This window comes from Caretta caretta, chromosome 13 (assembly GCF_965140235.1).
Source record: "Caretta caretta isolate rCarCar2 chromosome 13, rCarCar1.hap1, whole genome shotgun sequence".
Taxonomy (NCBI): Eukaryota; Metazoa; Chordata; order Testudines; family Cheloniidae; genus Caretta; species Caretta caretta.
In genome coordinates, this window is record NC_134218.1 from 20850397 (window position 1) to 20876818 (window position 26422).

Sequence of the window (26422 nt, forward strand, 5' to 3'; positions counted from 1 at the left end):
GTTCCTGGGAGAATTTCTGCTGTATTAATATTCAAAGGCAACTCTCTGGTTAAGCCTTTGTTAGGCAGCAGGAAGACCAGTGTGTGACAGGCTGGAGCTGAGACTACCCCATATCACACACACCTGAGCTCTCTGGTTACACAGTCCTGAATGTTCAACATCCGGGATGCCATATTTCTTCTCGCCAAGAAAGGCAGGAGTGTCATCTAGTGCAGGGGTTCTTAAACTCCATTGTACCGCGACCCCTTTCTGACAACAAAATTACTACATGACCCCGGGGGTGGAGGGCCGGAGTCTGAGCCCTGTTGCCCCAGGTGGGGGAAGAGAGGGGGCTGGAGCCTGAGCCGCACTGCCCTGGGTGGCAGAGACAGTGGGCTGGAGCCCAAACTCTGGGACTCAGCAAGTCTAATGCTGGCCCTGGCGACCCCATTAAAATGGGGTTGCGACCCACTTCGGGGTCCCGACCCACAGTTTGAGAACCAGTGAATAGTGGCTAGAGCAGAGGTCTATGATTCAGGAGGACCTGGTTCTATTCCTGGCTCTAATACTGGGCGACCCTGGGTAAGTCACTTCTGCTTTCTGTGCCTCAGTTTCCCTCTCTGGAAAGTGGGGATAACAGAACACTAAGCCCCTCTCACAGAGGGGGTGAGCGTTAAAGTTTGTAGAGTGCTTTGAGAACCGTGGGAGAAAGGTGGTAAAGCCCAAAGCAGGGGACGATCATTGCAGCTGTGGACACCAGGCTGGGCTGGATCACAGGAGAGGAGTCAGTAGCAGTGGCCCCCAGCACAGACTGCACTGCTGGAGCAAGCTCGATGGCTTGTAATGCCTCTTCCATTGCTACTAAATCACAATGCACCCCCACAGGTAAAGTAGAGCAGGAGAGAAATACCTGTCCTGCAGGACACTGACAGAAGGAATAGGGCGGACTTATGCAGCCCTTCTTGGCCTTGGCTGATCTCCCATGCCCCATCTGACTGCATCTAGCCTGTGCCTGATCTTCCATCTTGTTCCTCTACAGCTGACATGGAGCATGGGCAGCGGGGACTGGAGCCAGAGCAGATGCAGCAGCAGCTCAAATTACGTGACAGGCAGAAGTTCTTTGAGGAGGTTTTCCAGCATGATGTGGATTTCTTCTTCCCCATGTCCCACCTTCAGATAGAGCACAGAAGACGTAAGTGCCGCCCACCTGGGGCTAGGGGGAGACGTTTGTCACACACAGAAGGGGATGGAAGGCAGTATGGAGGGGATGACCTGTTATTTAATGAGCCCCGAACACGCCATAAAGATATAAAGATAAGGTCCCTGAAGAACTCACACTATAAACAAGCCAGTAGGCTAGTCCCACATGCTGGCTTCCCCTGGCATCGCTTTCTCAGTTCTGCTGGTCCAGGGCTAATAGGTTCTCATCTGGCTGGCATTAGTGATGGCCCTCCCTGGTTTTCTGGCCCATGTCTCTGCAGCTCCGCTGGGCAGCATTTCCTCCATGGAGGTGAATGTGGACATGCTGGAGCAGATGGACATGATGGACCTTTCTGACCAGGACACCATGGACGTGTTTCTCAGCTGTGGGACAGAGGATAACAATGTTGCCGGTCTCCTGCCAGGTACATACGCAACCCTCCCTGTTAGCTCCCTGCTGTCCCCGCAACCTTCACGCCAGCTGGTCAGTTCTTCAATCCAGTCCAAGCCCTGCTGTGACTCTCTCCAGTCCTAAAGGGCAACAAACTTGGGGCTTGGGCCTGTGGGGTTGGAAAAGTTCACACCAGCACGGCTCTGCTAATGCAGCTCCATTGGCGATACGGCCAATGGAGGCTGCCCTGCAGAAAGGGCACAGGCATTTTCAGCATCATGACATCTAATCTTAGGGAAGGATGCTGTTGTACAAACACCTGTCCCCTGTCTACACTACAGCCACCATTGCTGGGAGCAGAGAATTATGGATCCGCGATTTTCCAGGGCTGATGTGCAGTCTTAGCTTTTTAGGGTTTGTAGGACTGAATTCTTGTCCCCCCAAACTGCTCTAGAGCAGCCCCTACCCGTCACACCCTGCCACACTCCTCACCACACTCACTTTCCCCTGGGTCCTGATTGCCCATGCTGAGCTCTCTGCACAAAGTGTGGGGGGTGCCAAGACCCTGACTGTCTTGCATTGAATTCCCTGTTGGGGGCGGTGTCAGCACCGTGGTGGCCCTAGGCTGGAGCTCCCCACATGGGGAGTGGGGAGCCAGGCAGACCCAGTTACCCTGTGTTGAGCTCATTGCCTGGGGAGGGGAACCCAAATGGGGGAGGAGGAGTAATCAGGAGCCTGATCACCCCATGCTGCACTCCTTGCAGTGACTCTGAGTATGAGTCACTCTGAGAATGAGTCAAGCCATTTAGCGGCAGATTCTTCTCTGTTTCAGTTAAACATCCTCACACGTGAAGGCCCCAAGCTGGAATTTTACAAGCGAGACAGAAAAGGCTCCACTGCCAAAAATGGAGAAGGAATGTGAGGCACATGCCCTGCTGCCAAAGTCTGGGACTGGGGAAGGAGACCGGGCTCCAGCAGTAGCCTGGCTCGTGCTGGGGATCAAAGTTGGACTAGGGGACCGGTAGCTCAGCTTGTCCTGGAGGTCAGTGGGTCTGCAGCTCAGTCCTGCTTATGGCCAGCTCATGTCTCTCGGCTCATGGTGTTGTACCAATAAAATAAAAACCAGCAGGATCTTATTAAAGGGAAAAAGGCAAAATACCACATTTATTGTGAATACAGAAAGAATCATAGTAAGCAGTTAGTTATAGTTATAACATTCCATTCAATCTCATATTTATTCACACATTCATTCATACAAACAGACACACACAGGTTCTGCAAGGTTGTTATCATAGTTACCAGCCTTAGAGTTGCTCATGCCAAGCCACTGGCCAGGTGGCCTGGACATGAGGAGGGAGCAGAGCCTTGTCAGATGCTCATCTGATGCTCCTGGAAGTTGGTTTGCAGAATCAGACCCCAAAGTTCTCACTTTTTAGAGTCTATTTTTATAGGAATTTCTTCCTATGCCAGTCTATGGGAATTGCTTCATCATGCTGTTGCTGAATCAATCAGCAGATAGCACATTCCTGACGGCTCCAAGATATTATCTTGTTCTTTGGTTCTCCCATTCTTGAGGCTGTTGGGTGGATTCCAGTCTGCCCTGGGGGGGGGGGGGGTCCTCTGGTTATTTCCACTTGACGCCTTCTTCAGCCGATGGACACTGGATTCTTAGGCTGGCACCTCCCTGATCATTCAGTTATTATCCACACCAAGCATCCATCCACATACATCCTCTATCTCTATTTTAATCACAATTGTTAATACAACAAAAGGGCGGGGAGTCTCTGGGTGCTGTTTCTGTTGTTAGAGTATTGCTTTGAGTCTCTCTCTCTGTGAATTGCTTTGAGAACAGACTCTGTCTTAGAATGTACTAACACAATTAGCAGCTTGCAAGTTTCACACATAGAGGGAGAGAAACAGTACCAAAAACCAAGAGACCTCTTAATTAGTAATACTCTGGAATTTAAACTCTGGGGAATCAAACTCATTTGTGATTTTAATACAAAACTTCTTTAATATGATCCAACAATGGACAATAAGAATGTTGAGCCCAGTAACTGCCACCCAAATCCCTCCTACTCTCACCTCTCCTGACAGGGGTAGTTCCAGCCCATTGCCTCATCTCCTTTCCTCCTAAAGGGCCTAGAAACCTTGTGTGCCAGAGTTGCTGGCTCCACTGAAATGGCGTCCTGCACATATGTAGCCCCTGCAATGGGCTGGGAAAGGGATGAAGCCACAGCCTGCCTGCGGAGGGGTACGGTGGAGGTGAAGGGGGCTGGGCACAAGGCCAGCAAAGATGCTAGCATGTTGTGTTTTTTCTGCTAATCTTGCCTTTCTCCTTGGGCAGAGCCCAGCCACTACCAGGAGGAAATCACCCTGCAAGTGCCCAATGCGTCCGAGATCAAATCCCGGATCTCGTCCACATCCTCCGTCTCCACAGACCTGAACAGCCTGGACACCAGTGAGGAGGGGGCCGAGACGCCCGTGGTGCAGTCAGATGAGGAGGAGCCCCAGGAGGACAGCCCTGAAGCGCAGGCGGCCAGAAGCTAGCAGCAGGTTCCCTGCTCTCTCCTCATCCACCCTCTGCATGGACCTGCCAGCATGAGAGGAAGGAAGGCTGCTGGTTGTTTGACTCCTGCTCAGTACACCCCGAGCCGTCTCCCCATCCCAAGGAGCGGAGAGACGGCTTCCCCCAGCGCGTTCTTCAGTCAGCCACAGGAGAAGGAGAGTGGGGCAGAAAGAGAGGGGTAGTGTAGTGCTTCAGACATTAACTCTTCAGGCTTTGCTACTAACTCTCCTGCTTCACTCACCCGAACTGCTACCCGAGCCGTGGCCTCAGCTGTGCCCATTCCTGGCAAAGCCTCCCCGCAGGATTTCAGCCCCCCCCAGTCCCAGTGGGACCCCCAAAGGCAAATGTGTAACAAAAGCCTACAGAGAAATTATACTCCTGTCAAATAAGCCGTCAGGGTGGTGTGTGTTATTGGAGAACCACGAAAGCCCAGTGCTTGGTGGGGATGAGAGGCTGGCTAGGAAAGGGTTGCAGAAGGAGGACAAGGAGAGCCTTAGGGAGGGGAGACAGGCTTAAGGCAGGGGATGAAGCAATTACAGCCACGCTACCAAGGACAAGACGTCAGTGGTAGATGAGTCAAAATTTCTCAGTCGCCGGAGAACAAGGGTCTTAACGTCATTCCCAGACCAGGCGCCAGCCCAATCCAGTGGCCATTCCTCTGCCCAACATAAATACAAGTGGCATAGTCCTCATTACCCACCCCTGAGGAGAACTATGGGGGTTAATGGGGCAAATCACCAACCCATCCCAATAATAATACTGAGCACTTCTATGGTGCTTTGCATTTTCAAAGGGCTTTGATTGCATTTGTGCTTACAGTGGACACAGCCTGAGACGGCAGTGAGAATGTACTGATTCCCACACTAAACCCACAGGGCTGGTGGGCGTGGGAGCACTGTGATCTGTAACATGACCCCATGAGTGTGTTAATGCAATTCCCCATGAATTGTACAACCCTTCTAGCACCGCAGACTAGCCCCCTAAGCACAGCAGAATACCCAGCATGGCTGCTGGAGCTCTGGCTTACAAGGACAGATTGTCACTTTGACTCCTCCTTGCTGGCTATTTGTCTTGCCCTCTTCCTACTCCCAGGAATGAGCATAGCCGTAGCCACACACAGATCCGGCTGCATCACCATTTTAGAGAGGCGTGCAACTGCTACCAACTGTTCAATACGGGAAAGCTTTGGCCACCAGGAGACTATGTAACAGGGAAAACAAAGTCACTGCTGTGATGAAAGTGGAGCAGCCTCAAGGAGAGGGAGTCTGGTACATAAATAACAGAGGCCAGGTATTGCTCTAGAGCCAGGCCATTTCCCAGGGGCACTCAGAGCTGCATAATAGCTAGACACATACTAATAGATGCTGTTGGACCCTGGCTGCAGCATTTACATCCCAGGTATCATCAAATGACAAGCCAGTGCAGATGAGTCACATTCTGTCCACAATACTGCCTCAAAGCATTCTCCAGAGAAAGAGGTTAAAGGGAAAAGAAAGGTCTGAAAAGAGGAAGTGACTCAGCAGAATGGCAACTCCGGAGAGATGGGGGTAGCACAAATGTAATCCTAGCAATCAGCTAAACTCATGGAAAAATCCAAGAAGTGAATGACCACTGCTGAGCAAGGACTGCTCCCAGGACCCCGATTTCAGAGCCAGTTTGCAGCAGTCTGTGGACAGGGTGGTGCAGGGAGTTCCCTAAGCCCAGAGAATTTGTGTCCAGTGCCCCTGGCTATCCTAGCTCATGCATAACTGAAGCATTCCAGCACTGCAAGTCTCCACTCCTGTGCTGAGAAGCTTGGCATGTTCATTACAGGAGTGCTCTTCCAGGCCTCAGCTGTTTGGGGATAGGGCTGGGCATACATTGTGAGTTTTGGGGTATTGCTTGGGGCTGCATTGAGTTCTTGTTTGTGGCTTTGCAAGTCAGAATGGTGGCAGGTGTTCTCCGGCTGTTGGGTTTGGTTCAAAACATTCTCGAGCAAGACCTTCTGTTGTGCAGCATCTGCAGCTCCCATCCAATCTCCTAGGCCTGGAGTCCCTCACGTTCTCTTACAAAGTCCTGGCACAGCGCTCATGTGTCTAGATTCTATATGGGCTTCTGAGCAAGCACTTGTTCCTGCAAGGTGTGGAGCATTCTGGCCCTGATGTAGAGAAGCATAAACATTTAAGCAGGTGGCTAGCCAATTGAAGTTAATGGGCTTACTCACAAGCATGTGTTTAACCTTAAACGTAAGTGTTTCACTGGATCAGAGCCAGCGTGCTCTGCACGTTGCAGGATCAAGCGGAACTTCTCCTGCACTCCCATCAGTACTTAGGGAGCACTTCCAACATAGGTTTCAGAGTAACAGCCTTGTTAGTCTGTATTCGCAAAAAGAAAAGGAGTACTTGTGGCATCTTAGAGACTAACCGATTTATTTGAGCATAAGCTTTCATGAGCTACAGCTCACTTCATCGGATGCATCCGATGAAGTGAGCTGTAGCTCACAAAAGCTTATCCTCTAAGGTGCCACAAGTACTCCTTTTCTACTTCCAACATAGGAGACTTGTCTCTGAACATTTTGTGTGGATCATACTATTCATTATTAAGGCTACGTTTTAGTCATGGGTATTTTTAGTAAAAGTCATGGACAGGTCCCGGGCAGTAAACAAAAATTCACAGCCTGTGACCTGTCCATGATTTTTACTATATTCCCCTAACTAAAACTTGGGACGGAGGCTGCTGGTGCTCGGGGTGGTCCAGGGGCGCCGTGGGTGCTGGGGGTGGGCAGTGATGCGCAGCCTGGGACCCCCCTGCTGGTGCTGGGGGGGTTGAGGGTTGGGCTTGCAGGCTCCCTACCCAGCTCCGCATGTCCCTGCAGCTCCTAGGTGGCGGAGGGGCCAAGGAACTCCGCACGCTGCTCCCAGCACTAGCGCTGGCTGTGCTGCTCCCATTGGCTAGGAACTGTAGCCAATGGGAGCTGCGGGGGCAGGACCTGTGGGCAAGGGCAGCACGTGGAGCACCCTGGCTCTTCCATCGCCAAGGAGCTGCAGGACCATGCCAGTTGGAGCCAGGGAGCCCTCCCACCCCAAGGTAAGCACCCCCCACTCCTCCCAATGCCTGTCTCTAGCCCTGAGCCCCCCTCACACACACCCAAACTGCTGCTGCTGGCCTAGGGGCTGCCCGGCTTGGGAAGCCCCTGAGCCAGCACCAGCTGCTGCAGAAGTCACAGAGAGTCATGGAATCCGTGACCAACGAGACAGACTCGCAGCCTTATTCATTATCTTTGTACATTTGGGAACTCTGGAATTCAGCATACGCCCCAGACATTGGAAATGGCAGAAATGATACAAGTTTGGACTGTGGTATTTTAGGAATGATTTTTTGCATACACATTACCGGGAAAAACAACAGCACTTTGTCTTGGTTGCTTGTCTGGCTGAGAGACTGAGCTATAAACTGATGTGTGTAGCTTTTATATCTAGTTAAGGATAAGCAGGGCAGGACTGGGGGTCCCTTGCACGGCTAGCTCTTTGCACTGTGTCTACCCTATAATGTAAGATCCTGCTCTTTGGCATATGTTAAAGCTTTGCTGAAAGGCTGCACTGTGCTCCGGTAGGCAGGTCAGACTATTCTTAGTGAGATGCTAAACCTGCCCTGTGTGGTATAATCCATTAACTCTGAGGAGATTGCAATGTAGTCCTGGGGTTAATGGTTCAATAAAATTTCAGGTTCAAATGTGTGTCGTGTCTGCCCTCTAGTGGGGAATGTAATTAGACATTAGAAATGAGTGCAGGAATTAGACCTGATTGCCTGCACAGCCCCTGTAGAAAATAAGAACTTGTTCTCGCAGAGTAGGCCTGGTGAGATGTTGTTTCACACTGGCACAGAGAGCAAAAACAACCACAGTGCAACAAACTCAACCTCCTAGCTCCACAAGAAATTAAATAACTGCTAACAAGCCTTTTAACCAAGCCCTTCAAACAAGAGAAAGTTCGCCAGGGTCAGAATCTGCTTTATCACTCCATCTGTTCAGTGCTGAGGGAAGTGGTCAGGCCTGCTGTCATCCATACTGACAGCTCCAGGATCAGATTTCAACAGACCTCAAAACCCAGGAACATGGTGCCTGGAGGATATTCATTAGACAAGTAATCCCAGTGCTAAACCACAGATATATTGGCCACAGCAGCAAGCAGTAGAATGTTGGAGACAGCAAGTGACAAAGGCCCTAAAAGCCCAAACACACTCCTAGAACTGGAATTTCCATGCCATCAGGTTCATGTAGAAGAATTTTATAAGAAAGCAAGGCAAAGTGGAGAGATCAGTACACCCTGCTCCCACTGATGGACTCTGGCATCTGCCCTCAGTTACTGACACAGCTTTCAGAGGTGCTTGGCTGGATGTATATCCAGATTAATATTAAGGTAAACATGTCTATATAATATAAATCTTCCTGTTTCACAGCATACACCATGTATGCTTTCAGTATTAGGAAGAAAATTCCTCTTTGGGCAAATTATTACATAACTGTCTATTGTGTGTTTTTAGCAACTTCTGCTAAAGTATCCATTACAGCGGAGGTGGGCAAACTACGGTCCATGGGCCACATCTGGCCTGCGGGACCGTCCTGCCCAGCCCTTGAGCTCCTGTCCCCCCCCTCCCCACAGCCATGCCACCAACGCTCTGGGCGGTGGGGCTGCGAGCTCCTGCAGGGCAGCGAGTCTGGCTCCGGCCAGGTGGCGTGGCGCAGCTGCTGAACATGCTGCTCTGAGCGGCATGGTAAGGAGGCCAGGGCCAGGGGACTTGATAAGGGGCACGGGGTCCTGAGGGGCATTCAGAGGACAGGGAGCGGTTGGATGGGGCGGAAGTTCTGGGGGGGTGGTGGTGGGAGAACGGGGGGGTTGGATAAGTGTGAGAGTCCCGGGGGGGCCGGTCAGGGGGTGGAGTGTGGACAGGGGTCAGGGCAAGCAGGGAGCGGGGGGGTTGGATAGAGGGTGGGTCCTGGGGGACAGTTAGGGGCTGGTGTTTCCAGGAGGGGGCGGTCAGGGGACAAGGAGCAGGGGGGGATGGGTCAGAGGTTCTGAGGGGGGCAATCAGGGGGCAGGAAGTGGGAGGGGTCAGATAGAAGGCAGGGGCCAAGCTGTTTGGGGAGGCACAGCCTTCCCTACTCGGCCCTCCATACAGTTTTGCAGCCCGGATGTGGCCCTTGGGCCAAAAATTTTGCCCACCCCTGTACTACAGGCCAACATCAGAGACAAGCCACTGGTTTAGATGGACCCCAGTTAGATCTGATACGATAATTCCTCTGTTCACAGAAAATACTCATTTTCCCAGGATAATCCATGTTCTATCACCTTGAAAAACAGATGTTGATTTATATTCCCCCACCCAAAAAAACCCCATAACTAAGAAAGGTGACAACTCCACAGGCCAGAGAAGTTGTCTTTGCAGTCAGACAGTGGGGTACAGAGGCCTTCACCTCTAGGGTACAAGTTCCAGCGTGACCCTAGGTTCGGGCCACTCGCTAGCTTGGGGCAGGCCCCAGGGAACAGGATAAGGAGCATCCTGCACCCAAGGCAGTGACCGCATCAGATCCAGTCCCAGAGCAGGTTGGAGGCGACCCAAAGGCCCCCCTCCGCCGCTGCCCCCTGGCCTGCGGGAGGCCAGTTGGCGGGCCGCGGTCCTGTCAGTTCTCGGTGGCACATGTCCCATTGCAAACAGCACGAAGCGGGCTGCCCGGCCCCGGGGCTGATCAGGCCAGAGCGGGGACTCCCCGCTGCGGAGAGCGGCGCGGCGCAGCCCCGGAGCTGCCCCGGCGACGGGACCAGAGCTCCCAGCGACCCCCCGTGTTGCTGTGTATGGGGGCGGAGGGGGCTGCGAAAGGGACGAGCCACGTGGGTCCAACTCCCTGAGCCAGAGGCCAAGCCCACGGGTTGCGGCGGCGGCGCGCGCGCGCGCCCCGCGACAGGCACGCGCCTGTGCCCCCCGCGGCCGCGCCGGACCCCGCCACGCGCGGTGCTGAACTCAGGGTCACCGCGGCAACGGGGACGCTGCTGGGGCGGGGCCGAACGAAGGCCCCGCCCCGTGCCCGCTTGAAGTCCCCGATCCCGCCCCTCCACCCGCCCCCGCCAGGCTGTGCCGGAAGTGCCTCCCCATTGGGTGAGCGGGCCGGAAGCGGCAGTGCAGAGGATGGCGGGGGCTGCTGGGGTGCTGGGGCTCTTGCTGCTGCTGCTGCTGGGGTCTCCGGGCGGCTGTGGGGGCTCGACGGCGCCCCCCCGGGACAGCCTGCGCGAAGAGCTGCTGCTCAGCCCGCTCCCTTCCGGGGACCTCGCCGCCACCTTCCAGTTCCGGGCCCGCTGGGACTCGGAGCTGCACCGGGAGGGAGGTGAGAGCGGGGCCTGGGGGGGCGGGTCTGGAGTATGGTGAGCGAGCCCCGGGGCGGGGCTGGGGCTGGGGCTGGGGCTGATCCGTTACCGTCCTGCCTCAGTGGCTGGGGCTGCGCCGCGCCGGGGAGCCGCGGGGCGGGATGAATGGTGGGCTGCGGCTGGGTGCAGGGCTGTGGGGGCGCTGGGTGGTACGGGCTGACTGGGCACACGACCTCCTGGCCTCGCCCTGCAGGTGTGCCGCTCACTCTGCTCCCCGCAGTCTCTCACTACAGGCTCTTCCCCAAGGCTCTGGGTCAGCTCCTCTCCAAGTACTTGGTGCGAGAGCTGCACCTGTCCCTCACCCAGGGCTTCTGGCGAACACGGACCTGGGGACAACCCTACTTGCAAGCTCCAGCCGGGGCCGAGCTCTGGGTCTGGTTCCAGGACTCTGTGACCGAGTAAGTGTCTCGGGTGGTACCACAATAACCATTCTAAAATAAAAGTATTGCAGCTGGGGGAAATGCCCAAGCTTCACTCACCCAGTGGTGTGGCATTGGCCTCTTCCCAGCAGCCCAAGGGCCACACCTAACTGGCACCCAATGGACAGATATATTGCAGTTACTCAAGTTTTTAATACTGATCGGTAGCCTCTAAACATTGTGGGGTGATTCATCTGCTGGCATAAATGGGCATGCTTGTATATTATGGCAGTGAGGGCATAGAAATACCAGTAAATAAATGCATTGCATCTATTTATCTTATTGGTGAATTTGGCCCTATAGGTCCCAACATATAGTTCTCCATCATCTGCTGTCACCTATAGTCTGGCTGCTAGCTGCACTGTAGATTGGGCTGCAGTGTGGTCTCCCTTGGGTTAGAGAACTGCACTCACAAGGGAGACTTTGCAATGTTATAGATTTCTAGAAGAAAGTGTGGAATAAGTTGCTATTCATTCTAAGGGTGCCAGGATCTGGCCCTGTGTTTGCAATGTACTGTGCACATCTGTGATGTTCTGTAAACAATATTTGTGTTCACTATTGGAGCAAGTATAATTATTTTGTGGGCTGTACATTGACAAGATTCCATTTCTCCTCTTTCCACCCCAACCGTTATACCCTTGTAATCTGGTATTTCACAGCACACATCTATAGCTTACTTTCATGGACATCCTTCCAATGTCAGTGCTCAATAACCTAATTTCTGTCTGTCTCCCATGCCCTTGGTTTATTGTTGTCTGGTTAAGGCTCCAGTAGTGATATTTACACATTTATTAACAGCCCTCTCTTTGTAATGATCTATTCATTTATCAAATACACTTTACAAACTTTTAATTTCAAACAGACCCCTATAGATTTGGGGGAGAGAGACAGTTGTGTAATTTGTTGCCTCTTATATTTCTCATTCAGTGTTGATAAAGCCTGGAAAGAACTTAGTAACATCCTCTCAGGGATATTCTGTGCCTCTCTGAACTTCATAGATTCCACCAACACCGTCACTCCAACAGCATCATTCAAACCTCTGGGTTTGGCCAATGGTGAGACAGGACCTGTATGGAAGGGCTGGCTTTGCTCTGTGGGGGAACGCTTATTGATTGTTGACGGTTCACTTCACTGTTGCTGTGGTACTGAGGACAGGGTTTGGATGCAGGTCCTGGGAGAACTCTTGGGTTATGCTAACATCCTAAGTATAGGTCTTCTAAGTGAATTTGGAAGTGGTGAGGTATCGGACAGCTCTAGAAACTGAAACCACCTATGTTCACAGGACATACACAGCATGGGTAGCAGGCAGGCTAGATTCACCCCCACCAGGGTCTCATTCCTCACCTGAAGGGACCACTTTTAGGGGAAAGGGGGGGAATTTAAGTGCTCTGGCTCATTCAGTCCTCTTCTCTGAGACAAGAGGGTCAGTTAGTGCCAGTTGTGATGATTATTGTGATGCGGATACCTGCACACTAGGAACTGGACTGAAATGTCAAAGTAACTTCATACGGGCCACTGGCAGTATGAAGCATCTTCTAGTCCCCACCAAACTCAGCTCGATTTGAACCAGTGACGTAAAGGCCCTCTGATAAGAACCTGAATAGAATAGCTTCCATACCTCAAGTTATTCAGGCCCTTCTGTGCAAAGAACTGTAGAAAGTAAGAGGACTGGAAGCTTGCAGGCTGTTCTTCCAGAAACTAGACCAGAAGGTTTTTTCCTATATGTTGGAGATACACATAGCTGTCCCCTCAGATCCACTGTTTGATAAAGTGGCTGCGCAGTGGTCTCCTCCCTTTTCCACAGAGCTCATGGGATTCTAGACCCCTTCAGAGACTGATCAGCTTTGGGAGTGAGGAGTGTTGCTTTGGTGCATGTGGTCAGACTAACACCCGGTTCCTAACCCTCCACTCCCCCATCCCAGTTACAGATCACCATCTCCTGAGATATGCCGTCTTGCCCCGGGAGGTCGTCTGCACTGAGAACCTCACACCTTGGAAAAAGCTGCTGCCATGCGGCTCAAAGGTGAGGGCAAATCCCAGGCCTTCCACTGCCTGATCAGGTCATAGTCAGAGTCTTTGGAGTGGGGTTCCCAAAGAGCAAATGTTACTACATCGCTATAGCTCCCATTGGAGTCCCGCTCCGATCTCAGTAGGAGCAGGTGGAGTTGGGTTACTTGGTGAGCGGTGAAGCCTCTGCTGGGCTCTTTGAAAGTTTGAGGCGCCTGATAGCTTGTTGGTGGTTACCTTTGTGGCTGGTGATTCAATCATGTTTTCTCCTTCACTGTCTGTAGGCTGGTCTTGCTGTTTTGCTGAAGGCAGAACGTTTGTTCCACACCAGTTACCACTCCCAGGCAGTGCATATCCGCCCTATCTGCAGGGTGAGTACCATCACTAGTGTCCAAAATCTGGTGAGCAGGGTGGCATTTCTGGACAAGTTGATAAGACCCTTCATGGGTCTTTTAATGAATGAACATGTAGACTGAACACTAAGAAGCATTTCCTAATCATTTGGGTTGTTAAACTGTACCAGACAAAGCCCTGGAGAATACACTGTAGGGAACAGCTCTGCCCTGGCCCTTGTGAAATAGGCTGGCTGGGACCTAATCCACGCACATTTAACTCGTATGTTGTCCTTCTCCACTCTTATGAGTCCCATCTGGGCCTTGCAGTGTGTATCATGACCCTTTTATAGCCCCATCTCCCTCTTGTGATGAGTCTTACCCTTCTAGAAGGTGGGTTTGTGTTGAACACAGTCTCTGGTTTGTCTTGTCCTCCAGGATGCTTCGTGTCTGAGTGTCTCTTGGGAGCTTAGACAGACCCTCACCGTGGTCTTTGACACCTTCTCCATTGGTCAAGGAAAGAGAGGTATCTGGAATAACCTGCAGTATGTTGTGTTCTGTGGGCGTACTGAGCCTCATTCACTCACATCCTGGCTGACCTCTCTTTGTGTCTGTCTTCTCCAGACTGGTCCCTTTTTAAGATGTTCTCACGCACTGTCACTGAAGCTTGTCCTCTTGCATCTGAGAGCAAAATCTATGTTGATATTTCCAGTAAGACCCAGGTAACACTTTCTGTTCATTGTCCTGCCTAGTACCCTGACATAGCATCCTGTTAGAAGGAATTTGGATTCCCTGCAGCATTGTCTGCTGTCTCCAGTCGCACCAGAGTGCAGAGATGGAACTGCCCTGGCATGCCGTCACCCAGAGCTCCCTGAAGAGATGGGATTCTTGATGAAAGGATTCCTATTATGATTTGGGCGGATGTCTATTTATTGAAAAAGTAAAATTACTATAGTACTGTCCAGAAATGGAGATGCTGCAGTAGTGTTATAGAAGGTCCTGAGCTGGCCCTGTTCCAGGGGGAGCATTCCTAGACAGAGTACAGGCCAGTCACTTCCATGCGGGGGAATGCTAAGGACTGCCTTTCTGTCTACTGGTTAATGCAGGAGTTGCCTTTCCCTCCTATGTGCTCTGCTTATATTCGCAGGAGAATGAACTGCTGGAGGTGACCCCACCTCCACTGTCCGTGCATGAAGCATCTGTCCAAGGAGACAGGAGAACCTATGCAGTCTATGACTTACTGAGCCCCTTCCTCTTTAATGTGTCTCGCAGCCTCAACGTGCAGCTGAAATGGAAACGGCCCCAGGATAGCTGTGAGTGACTAGTGGCTTCATTTTACCTGCACAGTGCATAACTCCAGCTCCTCCCCGCCCAACCAGTTCTTAATATGCCAACCTGGAATGTGGATTCTCAGACTCCTGCTGCTGGTAGTCACTGTGTGGGCCTTGAGAAGGAGGAGAGAACTGCATGCTTCTTGCTGGGGAGAGACATATAGCAGCAACATTCATGAGACCCTTCCTGCATCCCACTCTGTGCCAGGGTGTGAGGCAGAAACTGCCCCCTCTTCTGCTCCATGTGAGGTGGGAGGCAGTAGGAACCATGTGAAAGGGGAGTGCCCCTGACCTCTCAGCTCCTTGCTGGGTGGATAGCACTATTCTTGTGTTCAGAGTTACAGCTGGGCTTTGGTGTTACTAGCTCCTGTTTGATTTCCCTGTTGCAGTGGATCTGTCAACACCTGTGCTCCATGCTCAGCGCTATGTGAGTGGATATGGCCTGCAGACAGGAGAAATCAGCACCCTGATTTATAACACCCACCCATACCGGGCTTTCCCTGTGATACTACTGGAGACCGTGCCCTGGTACCTGAGACTCTACGTTCACACTTTGGTCATCACCACCAAGGGAAAGGAAAACAAACCAAGTAAGGAATACACTCTGTGCAGACTCCCCTGGCCCCAGGGTCTCTTTCCAGAGACCAGTCAGTCCCTGCACAGGTTCCCAGGGATTCAGTGTGAGCTCCTTATATACACTGTGCTATTGTGGAAAGCTAACTTCAGAAACACACCCTCAAGTTTAGCACTAACAGCAGCATCTGCTCAGGAGAGTCCCGGGGCTGGAATAACTGCAAGCCAGCATTGGGGTGTCTGAGCAGAGTTGTGTGTTCAGGAAACTTGCACATATCAGTTCAGTTACAGCCTTGCTCTTATGAGCATTACACTTTAAGAGTAAAGAGGTTGGGCTGATAATGGACACACACAGAACAGTCTTTGGGTGTTCCATTATCCCCCGTGGTGATTTGTAGCAGGGGTGGATGAGAACTTCTTCCCTTACAGTGGTGTCTGAGTAGATGGGGAGGGGCATCCTGGGTATTCATCACAGAGCCTCTCTCTGACATGAGAATCATGTTGATCTTTGTGTGTCGTTTTGGGTTAGTGAGAACTGGTCAACTTGAGCATCTTTTGCTGTTTAATGTTATCCCTGTGAATTACATGCTGAACCCTGACTGTCCAGAACAGAGCATAGCACAGTCCCTGCCCTGAGGAGCTCATGCTCTAAGTGGGGAGAGCAGAAGCCATATGGGAAGGGTTGTGTGAGGTGTGTGTCATCCTGTGCCCTCTCTTGTAGGGGAGGGTGGAGGCAACAGTATCTATTAGTGCTGTCTGTGTTAGTGGGGAACGTTCCCAGCAGGGTGACAAGTGACTGTCTTTGGTGTTAGGTTATATCCATTACCAGCCGGCTAAGGACCGAAGGCGGCCCCATCTGCTGGAGATGTTGATCCAGCTCCCAGCAAACTCTGTCACCAAGATCACCATCCAGTTCGAGAGAGCCTTACTGAAGTGGACAGAGTATACCCCTGACCCCAACCACGGCTTTTATGTGAGGTAAAGCCATGTGCCCCTGCTTTGGGGTAACTTACGTACTGTGGGCCAGACTTCTGCAGGGCTTTCCCTTTCTAGACCCATCACGGGTTCTGGGCCCAATGCCGTGCATAACGCTGGGCTCCTGGTGTGTGTGTTGTTTGCCATTTGTTTTCTAGCATGACTGAAGACTGCATCTTTCAGACTCTCTTGCTGCTTTTGTCTCCTTAGTCCATCTGTGCTGAGTGCCCTGGTGCCAAGTGTCATAGCAATGAAGGCAGAGGATGCAGAGCAGAGTCCTCTCTTCACTTCGCTGTAAGTGCATCTTTTCTCTGGCCATGGGGGAAAGGGAGGGGTTGCTTGTTTTGGGCTGCAATTCCTAGGCACTTGCTGCACACGGGTCTCACACATGGTAGGTGCTAATCTACATGTGCCAGCACTCTGTTCCCTGTAGAGTTACTCAGTAGTCTTCTCAGTGACATGTTCAGAATCTGAGCCACACAGTCCACCCCTTAGGAGCCCATGTGAGGGGAATGGCCACTTCCTGGAGTGGGAGGAGTGAGAAGGCCGCATACAACCATCTCTGTGTGCTTGTTCTCATGCAGGGCAGCCACAGTTTCAATGTGAACCTGCAGAGTTTGTAGAGTGGCTTCCCCTGTAAGCCCTCCACTTGGTCTGGGATAGTCCTGTGCCCAAATGAATATTCCTCCTGTGTGTGCTTTTCCCTCGGGTGCTGTCAGCTTCTCCCAAGGGGCTCAGGTTCATGATGGGTCTTCAGAGATGACCAGGCAGGGGTGTCTAATGCTGGCTGGAAAGTGGGACCCAGGTTCCCAGCGGGGTGTAACTAGTGCACCTTTGGTGTGACTGTCAGAGCAGGTGGGCAGCATTGCTCACCATCACACTAGAAAGGATCCTGCTGGAATGTTTTGCATGGGATGATCTTCTCCTTCCCCCCCCCCCTCCATCTCCAGATTTCCTTCTTCCGATGGCTCCAGCTACTTTGTGCGTCTGTACACCGAGCCGCTGCTGGTGAACTTGCCAACGCCTGACTTCAGCATGCCATATAACGTCATCTGCCTGACCTGCACTGTGGTGGCTGTGTGCTACGGCTCCTTCTACAACCTACTGACCAGAACCTTCCATGTAGAAGAGCCAAACAGGGGAGGCCTGGCCAAGCGACTGGCCAACATCATCCGCAAAGTCAGAGGGGTTCCACCCCTCTGAGAGAATCCAATGCAGCCAGTGCAGTGGGCATGTAATGTGGGCTTCAGTGGGAGGGCTACAGCCAGGGCTTGCAGGGAGACTGAGAGAGGACAGGAAAACATTGCTGCCTTATCTCCTGCTGCCTCATGTACCTCTGTCTCTTGAAGCCAAGAGGGCTGGGATAACTTCCACCAGTTAAGAGGCTGCTGGGAATTGTAGTCCCAAAGCTCCATGATCACAGGGAAGTGCAGAGCCAAGTGATCAGGAAAGAGGTGTGATAGTCCTCTTCTGGGGAAGGGTAATTTATGTTCTGTAAAAAGATACCAGAAATAAATCTGAGCTGTTCTGTAGGCCTGTGCTGTTCTTTTTTTGTAGCTGAAAGGCAGAGGGTTCCAGCTTCTTCTGTCTCCTGGTTTAGCCTCCCACGTCAGCCCAGCCCCTGTAGGGACACTCATTCACACTCCTGACTCCTTTCCTGGGCCAGCTGTGTTGCTGGGCATCTCAGTTAAGTACTCTCTTAACCCCTTGCCTGGAAATGTTCCACTTGAATGGCAGATCTGTTTTTGTTGCCCTGGCAACCACCATAAGTGAACAGTTGCCCACCCTTCTTGGTAGTGACACTGTGGGAGTAGGTCAGCATAAAAGTTGCAGGGGCTGGAGTAAGCAGGGAACTCAAAGTCCAGCTGGAGAGTGAACATAGGGGAGTGTGGAGACAAAATTGAAGAATTGCACAGAGTTGAGTAGAGCACTGATCCTATCTACTCCAGTATCTCACTGCTTGCCATTTTGAACCAGGCCATGAGTGTGCCCCACATGCAGCAGTGGTCAGTGCCTGTCAGTGAGACTTCAGGAGAAGCTAACAATTCCTCACCGTGTCCCTTGCTGATGTGCAGCATTGCCTCATAGATATAATAATTTTATTAAGATAATGTTGAAGTAAAAAGAAAACAGTACAGAGTTTAGGCATAAGTTTCTGGTTATCAGGGAATAAGGTACAGATTATCAAGGGGTGCGAAATTCGGTTTAGGAACGGGTGGCGTAAGGAATACATAATCTGCAATCTCCCCGATTGGGGGTAAAAGTTTAACCGGTCAAAGTACAGACATTGAGATATGGGGGTATGTTGTCCCATATAATGGCTATGTTCAGGTGTGGAGTATAGTGAGTGGATACGATGATGGGGATGGATCTACCCTCATTTGGTGGGATTTAATGTTCAGTGAGTTTATGGTTCCAGTTCATATGGTCCAATGGGAAAAGCCTCTCGGTCCCTTTCCCATAAGTCTTGCCTGACCCCTGCTTGGATCAGTTTACGTTCTGAAGTATGAGATTTAATTATATTTCACTTAGCATGGAGAACTGCATTTAGCATGGAGAACTGGAGTGAGGTGGTGGGGGGAGGAGGGGAGGGTCTCTGTTCCCCAGGGGCTGAAAGATTTGGCAGAAGGGCACCTCTCCCAGAGCATGAGGACCAAATGGGTGCAAAGGTACAATGATCTGATTTGTGCACAGACAGCTCATGTGAACGTGTGAATGCAGATGTGTGCATCTTTCAGTTTTTGGCATTTGTTATCCAAGGCAAAGTACTGAAAAAGCTTTCCCAAATACTACTTTGAAGTTTTCCATATGTTTTCTTGGAGGTTGGATTCACTCCTTTGGTGTTCGCTTGCCAGGAGTAAGATAACTGATCTGGAGTGTTACTAAAACTGAATTTTAATGGAACCTTGGAGAATATTTGTGGAAAGAAAATGTAAGTGTAATTGTGGTGATTTACCCTGGATCCTGATTCCAAGAGTTGCTCTTGTCCAGTTGGAACAGAAATGTATCACTTGATGTGTAACTGATCTTGAATTTCCACAGTGATAGTCGGAGAATCAGCTACAGACCAAAATTTATTCATAGAAAGAGAACAAAGTTATGAATGATTCATTTAGCTCTACACGGGAAGCAGGTTCTGATTGGCCACGTAGTGTTGGGTTTTATGCGGGGGAGTGGGGGTTGGGTCACATTCAGTAGCCTGCATTGGCCTGGAGACTTTCCTCTAGCAGGATGAAGCTGTTACTGTTACCTTTGTAGCCTCTCGTATAATCATCAGAGGACTTGAACGTAGAATTATAGAAATCTCTTGGGAACACTACCCTACAGGGGCCAACTTTGGGGTTGAGCTGGCAAAATTCTGGAGACAGAACAAGGAAGGGGGTTAACGAGAGACGCAACAGCCACGACCCCATATGGCCACAAGTCCTACACTCTGGTGCTCTGGTCTGGGGTTTGTGGCACCCACCATCTCCCCATGCAGCAACGGGCATAGCAGTGGTGGGGCTGGAGCCTTGGCCTTACTTTGAGGTTTAGCCAGAAACCGTTTACAGCCTCTTCCTGGGAATATTCTCTCCCGCAGCTGCTGTAGTGATGCTAAACAGACATTGAGGAGAGGAATCCTGCTCTAGTTGGAGCCAGGCCCATGAAAGTGCACAGTCCCTAAGTGGCAGAGCAAATAAGAGCTGGGAGTGGTGGATGGGTGGCATCATAGTACATTGAAGAGAACCAGACTTGGAGGCTGATGATTTCTTCCTGCCCACAGTGACACGAAGGGACCTGCTAGAGGCCCACATCCATGTTTCCCTTTTCACCATAAATCCAGTTTAGTGACATGGAGGAAAATGATCAGGATTTCAGAGAGCTGAGCAGTCATCTGGAGCAAGAGCCGTCTCCACTATGTCATTGCTACACCCCAGGATGCTAGGCTGGCCTCATCTACTATATTAACATCACACTATAAATGCACCTAGAGAGGATCTGCATCTCCCCAGCCCAGATCTGGGATCAGTGTCGTTAGCAGGGCTTCCCATGAGCCTTGCCCGGTTCCTCAGGGGCTACTCCCTATGTCTCAGTCATTGCCAGGAATGTTTATCTGTTAAAAGACAGTATGCCCTTGCCAACTTTTTATCCTTTAAGAGTAACAAAAGAACAGCTGCACAGTGTTAGCCTAGAGCTCCATCTCCTCCTACATGCTGTTTCCCAGTGGCCAGAACTAGCTGCTTTAGAGAAAGAAATGCTGCTTTGGGCAATTATTTCTTCCCAACTCTGAGAAATTGGAGGCATGAGGGTTCAGATCCCTTATCTTTGTTGCCCTCTCTAGTGTAACTGAGGATGCTCTCATTATCCATGGGTCTGACCCTTTTTTGTATCCTTGAGATCTTGTGGCAATGAGTTCCATGGATTAAATATGGGGGGTTGAGGGGAGATGTCTTTATATCGGTTTTAAATAGATTGCCTTATTTCATTAACTGTCCCCTAGCAAAATGGGAAGATAAATAGGAGCACCTCCTGACCTTCTCTGTACCTGTCGCTTGTATTTTCCTCTGCCATGTTCCCTTTCCAAACTAAACAATCAGTCTCTTCTGTCTCTCTATCTATGAAGTCTCTGCAAGCTTCTAGACATTTTTTGTACCTCTCTCAGAATTCCCTTTATTTCTGTTACTTCTGATTTCTAGAAATGGGGTGACCAGAACTGAACCCAGTATTCCATGTGAGGGTGAGCCACTTCTAACCTAATTGTAGTAGGAGTCTCTATCCCATCCATTTTATCCGTTTAACAGTTTGTTTGCTTTTTTTCATTTGCTCATTGAGCAGAGGTCTTCACCAGCTCTGTTTTCTGAGTGACGCTTAATTTTAAATCCCAGCAAAGTGCATGAATGGCTCAGATTATTCCTTGTAGTGTGCATCACTTTGCATTTGTCAGCAATTAATTTCATCTGCTTTCATGCTGTGTTCTTCACATTGTTCTCTCGTCTTGACTAACCCAAATAGTTGTGCTATCTGGACTTCTTGCTACCTCCTTGCTCACTCTCTTTGCCAGATCATAATAATGGTCCTAATGCAGATCCTTGGGCACTCTGCTATGTTGAAAACTGGCCATTTATCCCTACTCTGTTCTCTATTACTTAGTTTTTAATACATGACCATACTTTCTTGTCATCCCATGACTACTTTACTTCCTTAATAGGCTTTTGTGAGGGACTGTCAAAGGCTCCTTGAGTGCCCAAATAAACTATTCCAACCTGTTCTCCTTTATCCACTATTGTGTGATTATGCTTAAGAGTATAACAGATTGGAGAGGCACAGCGTTTTCTGGCAGTAGCAGTGCTGAACAAACTCTTGTGCAACTAAAGACACACAAGCCATGTGGCTCACCTTTTGTTCCAGATATGCAGCATCCCATCCGCCTCTCTTTTTCTCATTTTTAAAAAGTAATATCTGGCCCTAGGGAGAGTAATTAGTAGCAAACAGTACATTTGTTTTGAAACCTGTCTGCTATACAGTGGCAGGTTTGAGGCCAGGCAGGGCCTCTTTAACGTCACGCACTACACTGCGGGCAGCATCTTTCTGGGTTGTGTACACCTACCCTAAATAACAGATTGTGTGCATTTCCCCTAAATTCAGCCTCCTGCCTCAGTGGCTTCCCCCATTTCTACAGAACCACAGCAAACACAGGTGAGAGAACATTACCAAGATTTCTTCACTGCTTCCATCCAAATGAAACCCCAGCACCAGGACCAGATACTATGAAAGTGTCTGTGTTTCACCACTGGAATACTCCCCCTGTGATGGATCTCATGAGATTCCAGATTCACTCAGCCTCTGCTTCTCTACCTCCTCTATTTAAGGCACCCTGCAAACTAAACATGAAAACCTATCAAGTCCAGACTAAAATGCAGCAGTGCACCTTGTTGCTATTTTTCTTCCCATCAAAGAAAACCCCGCTTGCCCTAGGCTACTGAGTCAGGAGAATTTTACAAGACCCATCTGGGCTGTTTCACAGTTGAAGGCTGGTGTCATCACTCGTCTAGGAGCATCATCCCACTCAATGCAGAAAAAGCATTAGTTGCCCACAACCATCGTTTCACTCTACTTTTCTCTCCTTTCCCTTCTCTCTCTCCAAGTTTTAACTATGTCCATTTCTGCTGTGGCTCCTTCCAGCCACAAGGTGTCCCCAAAGCACTAAACTAGAAACGCAGAGGCCAAGACAGTAAGATTTTGTTAGGTTTCAGAGTAGCAGCCGTGTTCGTGTGCATTTGCAAAAAGAAAAGGAGTACTTGTGGCACCTTAGAGACTAACCAATTCTCTAAGGTGCCACAAGTACTACTTTTCTTTTTAAGATTTTGTTATGTTTCCAGGACTATGTCCTGAGGTAACCCTGTTGTGGCATGCACAGATGACAGTGGCCAGGGATGATAGAACAATTTTTGAGAGAGGTGTTGAGAGCCTTTGAACCAAACTGTAAACCCTGTATAGGACAGAAACCACTTCAAGCCAGGGGGTGCTGCAGTACCCCCCGTACCCCAAGTTCCAGCACCTATGGCAGGGACCAGCAACTGTCTACAGTAAAAGTGATGAGGGTGGCTAAATGGGGCACGAGGAAATTATTAGAAGCAGATATTTGCAAAGACCAGTTTGTTGATGAAATCCAACCTGTGAGGATGGAGAATAATGCAAAAGATAGGTAAAGGGACATGACCATCCAGATTAGAATTGAAAAACAGAAAGATTTAAAAAATCTAACACAACCACACAGCCTTAATTCTGTCCTTTATGGTAATGGGAACATCATGCTGCCTTACCTGCCCCTATCAATAATGTGTCTTTCTTTATGCCCATCACAATTCCAGATCAGGGCCCCTATTAATGCAGTCCTACAGGACCCTCGGTGCAGCAGCTTTGACACAAGGATTGTCAACTCCTGGAGCCAGGGACTGTCTCTTTATTAGGCTTTGTAGAGTACAAAGGGTTCAGGAGTAATTGCAGCTAGCTGGCAGACATCATGCAGGGCACATAGAGCTGCCTCTCCTCTTCGTTTCAGCCACACAATCACCATTCAAATGGCTAACAACTAAAGCTGTGCACTGAACGGAAATTTTGTTGTGTGAAGGATTTTGAAATTTTAAAATTTTTGAGTCATTCGAAACATTTTGAAAGATTCAAAATGTTCAGTTTTCAGTCTGTAATTCTTTGAAAATTGACCCAAACCCATTTCATTTTGGATTGATCAAACGGCTTCATTTTGATTTTGATTTGCTATTAGTATCTTCTTTGTCCTCCTGTACCCTCAGGTGCCTAGACATCCACCAGTTTCTGCCATTTATTTCAGACTCGTGCTGGTCTGTTCAGGCTTCTGAGTGTCACGTTGATGAGTTTGGTTTCTTTCTCTAGGGTTCTGTGTTATGGTTCTCTAGGTTACCCGCATTTTCCTGGTGGTGTCCATATTATCGCTTTCCATGGAAGTCGTGTTGGTGGCATCCTTAAAGTGTGTCCTAAACAAGTCCATTATTGTTGTCTTACCCCACTCCCACAAGAGCGAGACGATAAGGTGCTGGCATCCCTAGGGGGCAGAGTTAAGGTTGTGTTGTGTGTTAAGCAGCAGCTTAACTGAGCACTTCCTGTGTTTGGTGAGCCTGTGGCTTGCTTTTTCCTGCCACACTACCATCCCTTCTGGGGAGATCTTACCTGAACATTTCTTGGTTTGGTACTGTTTGAGCATGCGGCTCTGAAGTCCCACGGTTCAGAAGGGGATAGAGAGGAGGCAGCCCTATTGTGCTGCTGCAACCATCTTCGCACCATCTCAGTGAAGTTGTTAATGAATTCAGGCTGGTAGAGGGCTGTGGTTTCACACCCACTCACCTATGTATCATCCATGCAAGCACAGGTGGGCAGATGTTACAGGTGAACACACGCATTCACCCTCTGACACACTGCATTGCAACATGGAAGAAGAGCCCTGGCACAAGTTTAGGGCTATTGTAACCCACTAGTGAGCATGTGTTACAGGCCCTGGGTTATACTAGCATCAACGGACTGGTGAGCATGCCCCAGACCTTAGGCTGCAGGTGAGCACACATAGTCTGTAAGGGGCCATGAGGATTCCTGAAGCCAGCTTGATCCCTACCTTTTTTCAGCACTGTTTCAAACACACTGTCCCATTTCTGGCAGCAGTTGTTGGGAGTGATGGAGCCAGTTCAGGTTTGTGGAGTTCCCCAGCCTTGCACAGAACCAGCAGGGAACTACCTAATTTGCCATTAGTCCCCACATAGAGCTAAGGAGGATTCATAGTGGGACCTGTGACGTTAGCGCTGACAGCAGCATGGCTCCCCCTGGGATAAGAGATCCGCATAGGAGACAATAATAGAATATGTCATTGTGCATGGCACCACAGTAGAACAGCTGTAATTGAACTGACATTGATAACTACCTGCTGTGTGGCTTGGCAGAGGTCTCAGGTATGTAAATACAGACATCCTTGTTTTGTGCTGATGCCGAACAGCAGGTGTACAGACATTGATGGGGGAGACTGGATCAAGTGCCTCCAATGCTTCCTTTTGGAGCGGGGAACCACATTAGAATATGGGCAATTTACCTGGGGGCAGTGAAACAGAGAGCTTCGTGCTCCACAAAGTCCTCTCTGTCCTTTCACCCCAGAGTCTCACTACGCCATGCTTATACTCAGGCCCTCTCTGAGGTCCAGAGAGGCCCAGGCCACTTCAAGCTTTGGAGGCCCCTAGCCATAATAAAAATAAAAAATGATGACACATGAAAACAAAATAAGGTACCAAAAAAAGTGACAGGTTTCAGAGTAACAGCCGTGTTAGTCTGTATTCGCAAAAAGAAAAGGAGGACTTGTGGCACCTTAGAGACTAACCAATTTATTTGAGCATGAGCTTTCGTGAGCTACAGCTCACTTCATGATGAAGTATGCATCTGATGAAGTGAGCTGTAGCTCATGAAAGCTTATGCTCAAATAAATTGGTTAGTCTCTAAGGTGCCACAAGTCCTCCTTTTCTTTTTGCAAAAAAAGTGAGACTTTTTTATTTAACAAATGCTTTTCTAGCCTTTTTCTGGGCAAATGCACTAATTATTGGGGGAAAATCTAGCTTTTGTGCAATGTCACAGTTGATATTAAGCATGGCGAGCCCATTCAAAAGCTCATAGTTGAACAGTGCTAGCTCTTTACCTGCTTAAATTTGCAGCTCTAAGCTGAAAGAGTGTGTCACATTTTGGTCCGATAGGGATGCGCATAAAAACAAGTTTAGAAACGTGTCAAATGCCAAAAAATTAATAAGTGTCTAAATTTGAGGCCCCCTTTGAGCTTGAGGCCTGGGCCAAGTGGCCCTCCTGCCCCTCCACCCCCCGATTGGCCCTGTCTATACTACAGCTCTGACCTCATCAGCAGCACACAGTTATCTGACAGAGACATCAGCGCTCTAACATGGAGGTTTGTTTGCAATGTCACTAAGACAGCATAGTTATGAGTCAGTATCGGGAAACTGCACTACAGTCTAGGTCATATTAGGGTTATGACTTGCATTACAGAAGCTCCTAACAGCCCTGTTATGTTCATAGCGTGCATACAAAGTGTTAAGAAACCCCCCACCTCCAAATACCCTTCCTGGAAGGTTGCAACATAACTTTATTTCTAAGAATCCAGAACTCTTCCCCACAACAACAAAACACAGAGAGAAAACAGGCTGTTCTCCAAGGCAGAGAGGCACCACTCACCCCACCTTGCTCCAGATCGCACACTTCACAACAGACCCCCCTTGCCTGCAAGCAGGGCCAGGAAACCCCTTAAAATGTAAAGTGAGAGCCTGTAATTGTAACACAGTTTTCATTACACCACAGGCCTTAACTGAGATCAGGACCCAACGTGCTAGGTACTGTACATACATGTAGTGAGAGAGAGTCCTTGCCCCAGAGCACATACACTCTAAATATCCGAGATACACAAAAGGGTGGGGGAAAGGAAGTATTATTACCACCATTTATGGAGAACTGATCAACAGAAGATCAAGTGATTGCCCAAAGTCAAACAGGAACTCTCTCTGTAGTAGTAGGGCTGACTTTAAGGGCTGAGCTTCCTAGACAGAGAGTCTGGGTAAGGCACTGTGAAGTTCTTGTTGTTATGCAACACCTGTGCATAGCAGAAAGTGCTACCATGCTGATCTGATACTGTTCGACCCCACTTTGCACAGGTGTCAATGAAGACACAAGGTGCAATGCAGGGGACAGGAACAC

At 49.8% G+C, this 26422-nt stretch overlaps 3 protein-coding genes across 5 annotated transcripts in view; all 3 read left to right on the top strand.

Annotated features, from left to right (window-relative positions):
* SYS1 (SYS1 golgi trafficking protein) overlaps positions 1-1153 on the top strand; it is a 51318-nt gene extending 50165 nt beyond the window's left edge. Inside the window, exon 4 of the mRNA XM_075118798.1 lies at positions 1019-1153. Coding sequence (XP_074974899.1) covers positions 1019-1022 — 4 coding nt within the window. The 3' untranslated portion in view covers positions 1023-1153. The remainder of the gene's footprint in view (positions 1-1018) is intronic.
* DBNDD2 (dysbindin domain containing 2) overlaps positions 1-7850 on the top strand; it is a 56774-nt gene extending 48924 nt beyond the window's left edge. For both annotated transcript variants that reach the window (XM_048819573.2, XM_048819572.2), the window contains 3 exons: positions 1019-1171; positions 1461-1604; positions 3918-7850. In XM_048819573.2, the coding sequence (XP_048675530.1) occupies positions 1019-1171; positions 1461-1604; positions 3918-4120 (500 nt within the window). In that variant the 3' untranslated portion in view covers positions 4121-7850. The remainder of the gene's footprint in view (positions 1-1018; positions 1172-1460; positions 1605-3917) is intronic.
* Positions 7851-10282: 2432 nt separating this feature from the next.
* On the top strand, positions 10283-17706 carry PIGT (phosphatidylinositol glycan anchor biosynthesis class T). 2 transcript variants are annotated; one of them, XM_048820334.2, is made up of 12 exons: positions 10283-10497; positions 10731-10935; positions 11884-12011; positions 12879-12979; positions 13248-13334; positions 13734-13821; positions 13920-14017; positions 14443-14608; positions 15016-15216; positions 16012-16177; positions 16385-16468; positions 17125-17706. In XM_048820334.2, exons 1-12 carry the CDS (start codon positions 10302-10304, stop codon positions 17375-17377), a joined length of 1773 nt encoding a protein of 590 aa, XP_048676291.1. In that variant the 5' UTR covers positions 10283-10301; the 3' UTR covers positions 17378-17706. The 2 variants fall into 2 exon arrangements, with proteins under 2 accessions (XP_048676291.1, XP_048676292.1); XM_048820335.2 differs by having other exon boundaries at positions 10284-10497; positions 10758-10935.
* Positions 17707-26422: the final 8716 nt, after the last annotated feature.

Excerpts from the sequence above, each read along its gene's own strand:
- PIGT (XM_048820334.2), top strand. The coding sequence starts at position 10,302 with ATGGCGGGGGCTGCTGGGGTGCTGGGGCTCTTGCTGCTGCTGCTGCTG. Across the intron at positions 13,822-13,919 it reads CATTGGTCAAGGAAAGAGAG|ACTGGTCCCTTTTTAAGATG; the intron begins GTATCTGGAATA and ends TGTCTTCTCCAG. Across the intron at positions 15,217-16,011 it reads GGGAAAGGAAAACAAACCAA|GTTATATCCATTACCAGCCG; the intron begins GTAAGGAATACA and ends CTTTGGTGTTAG.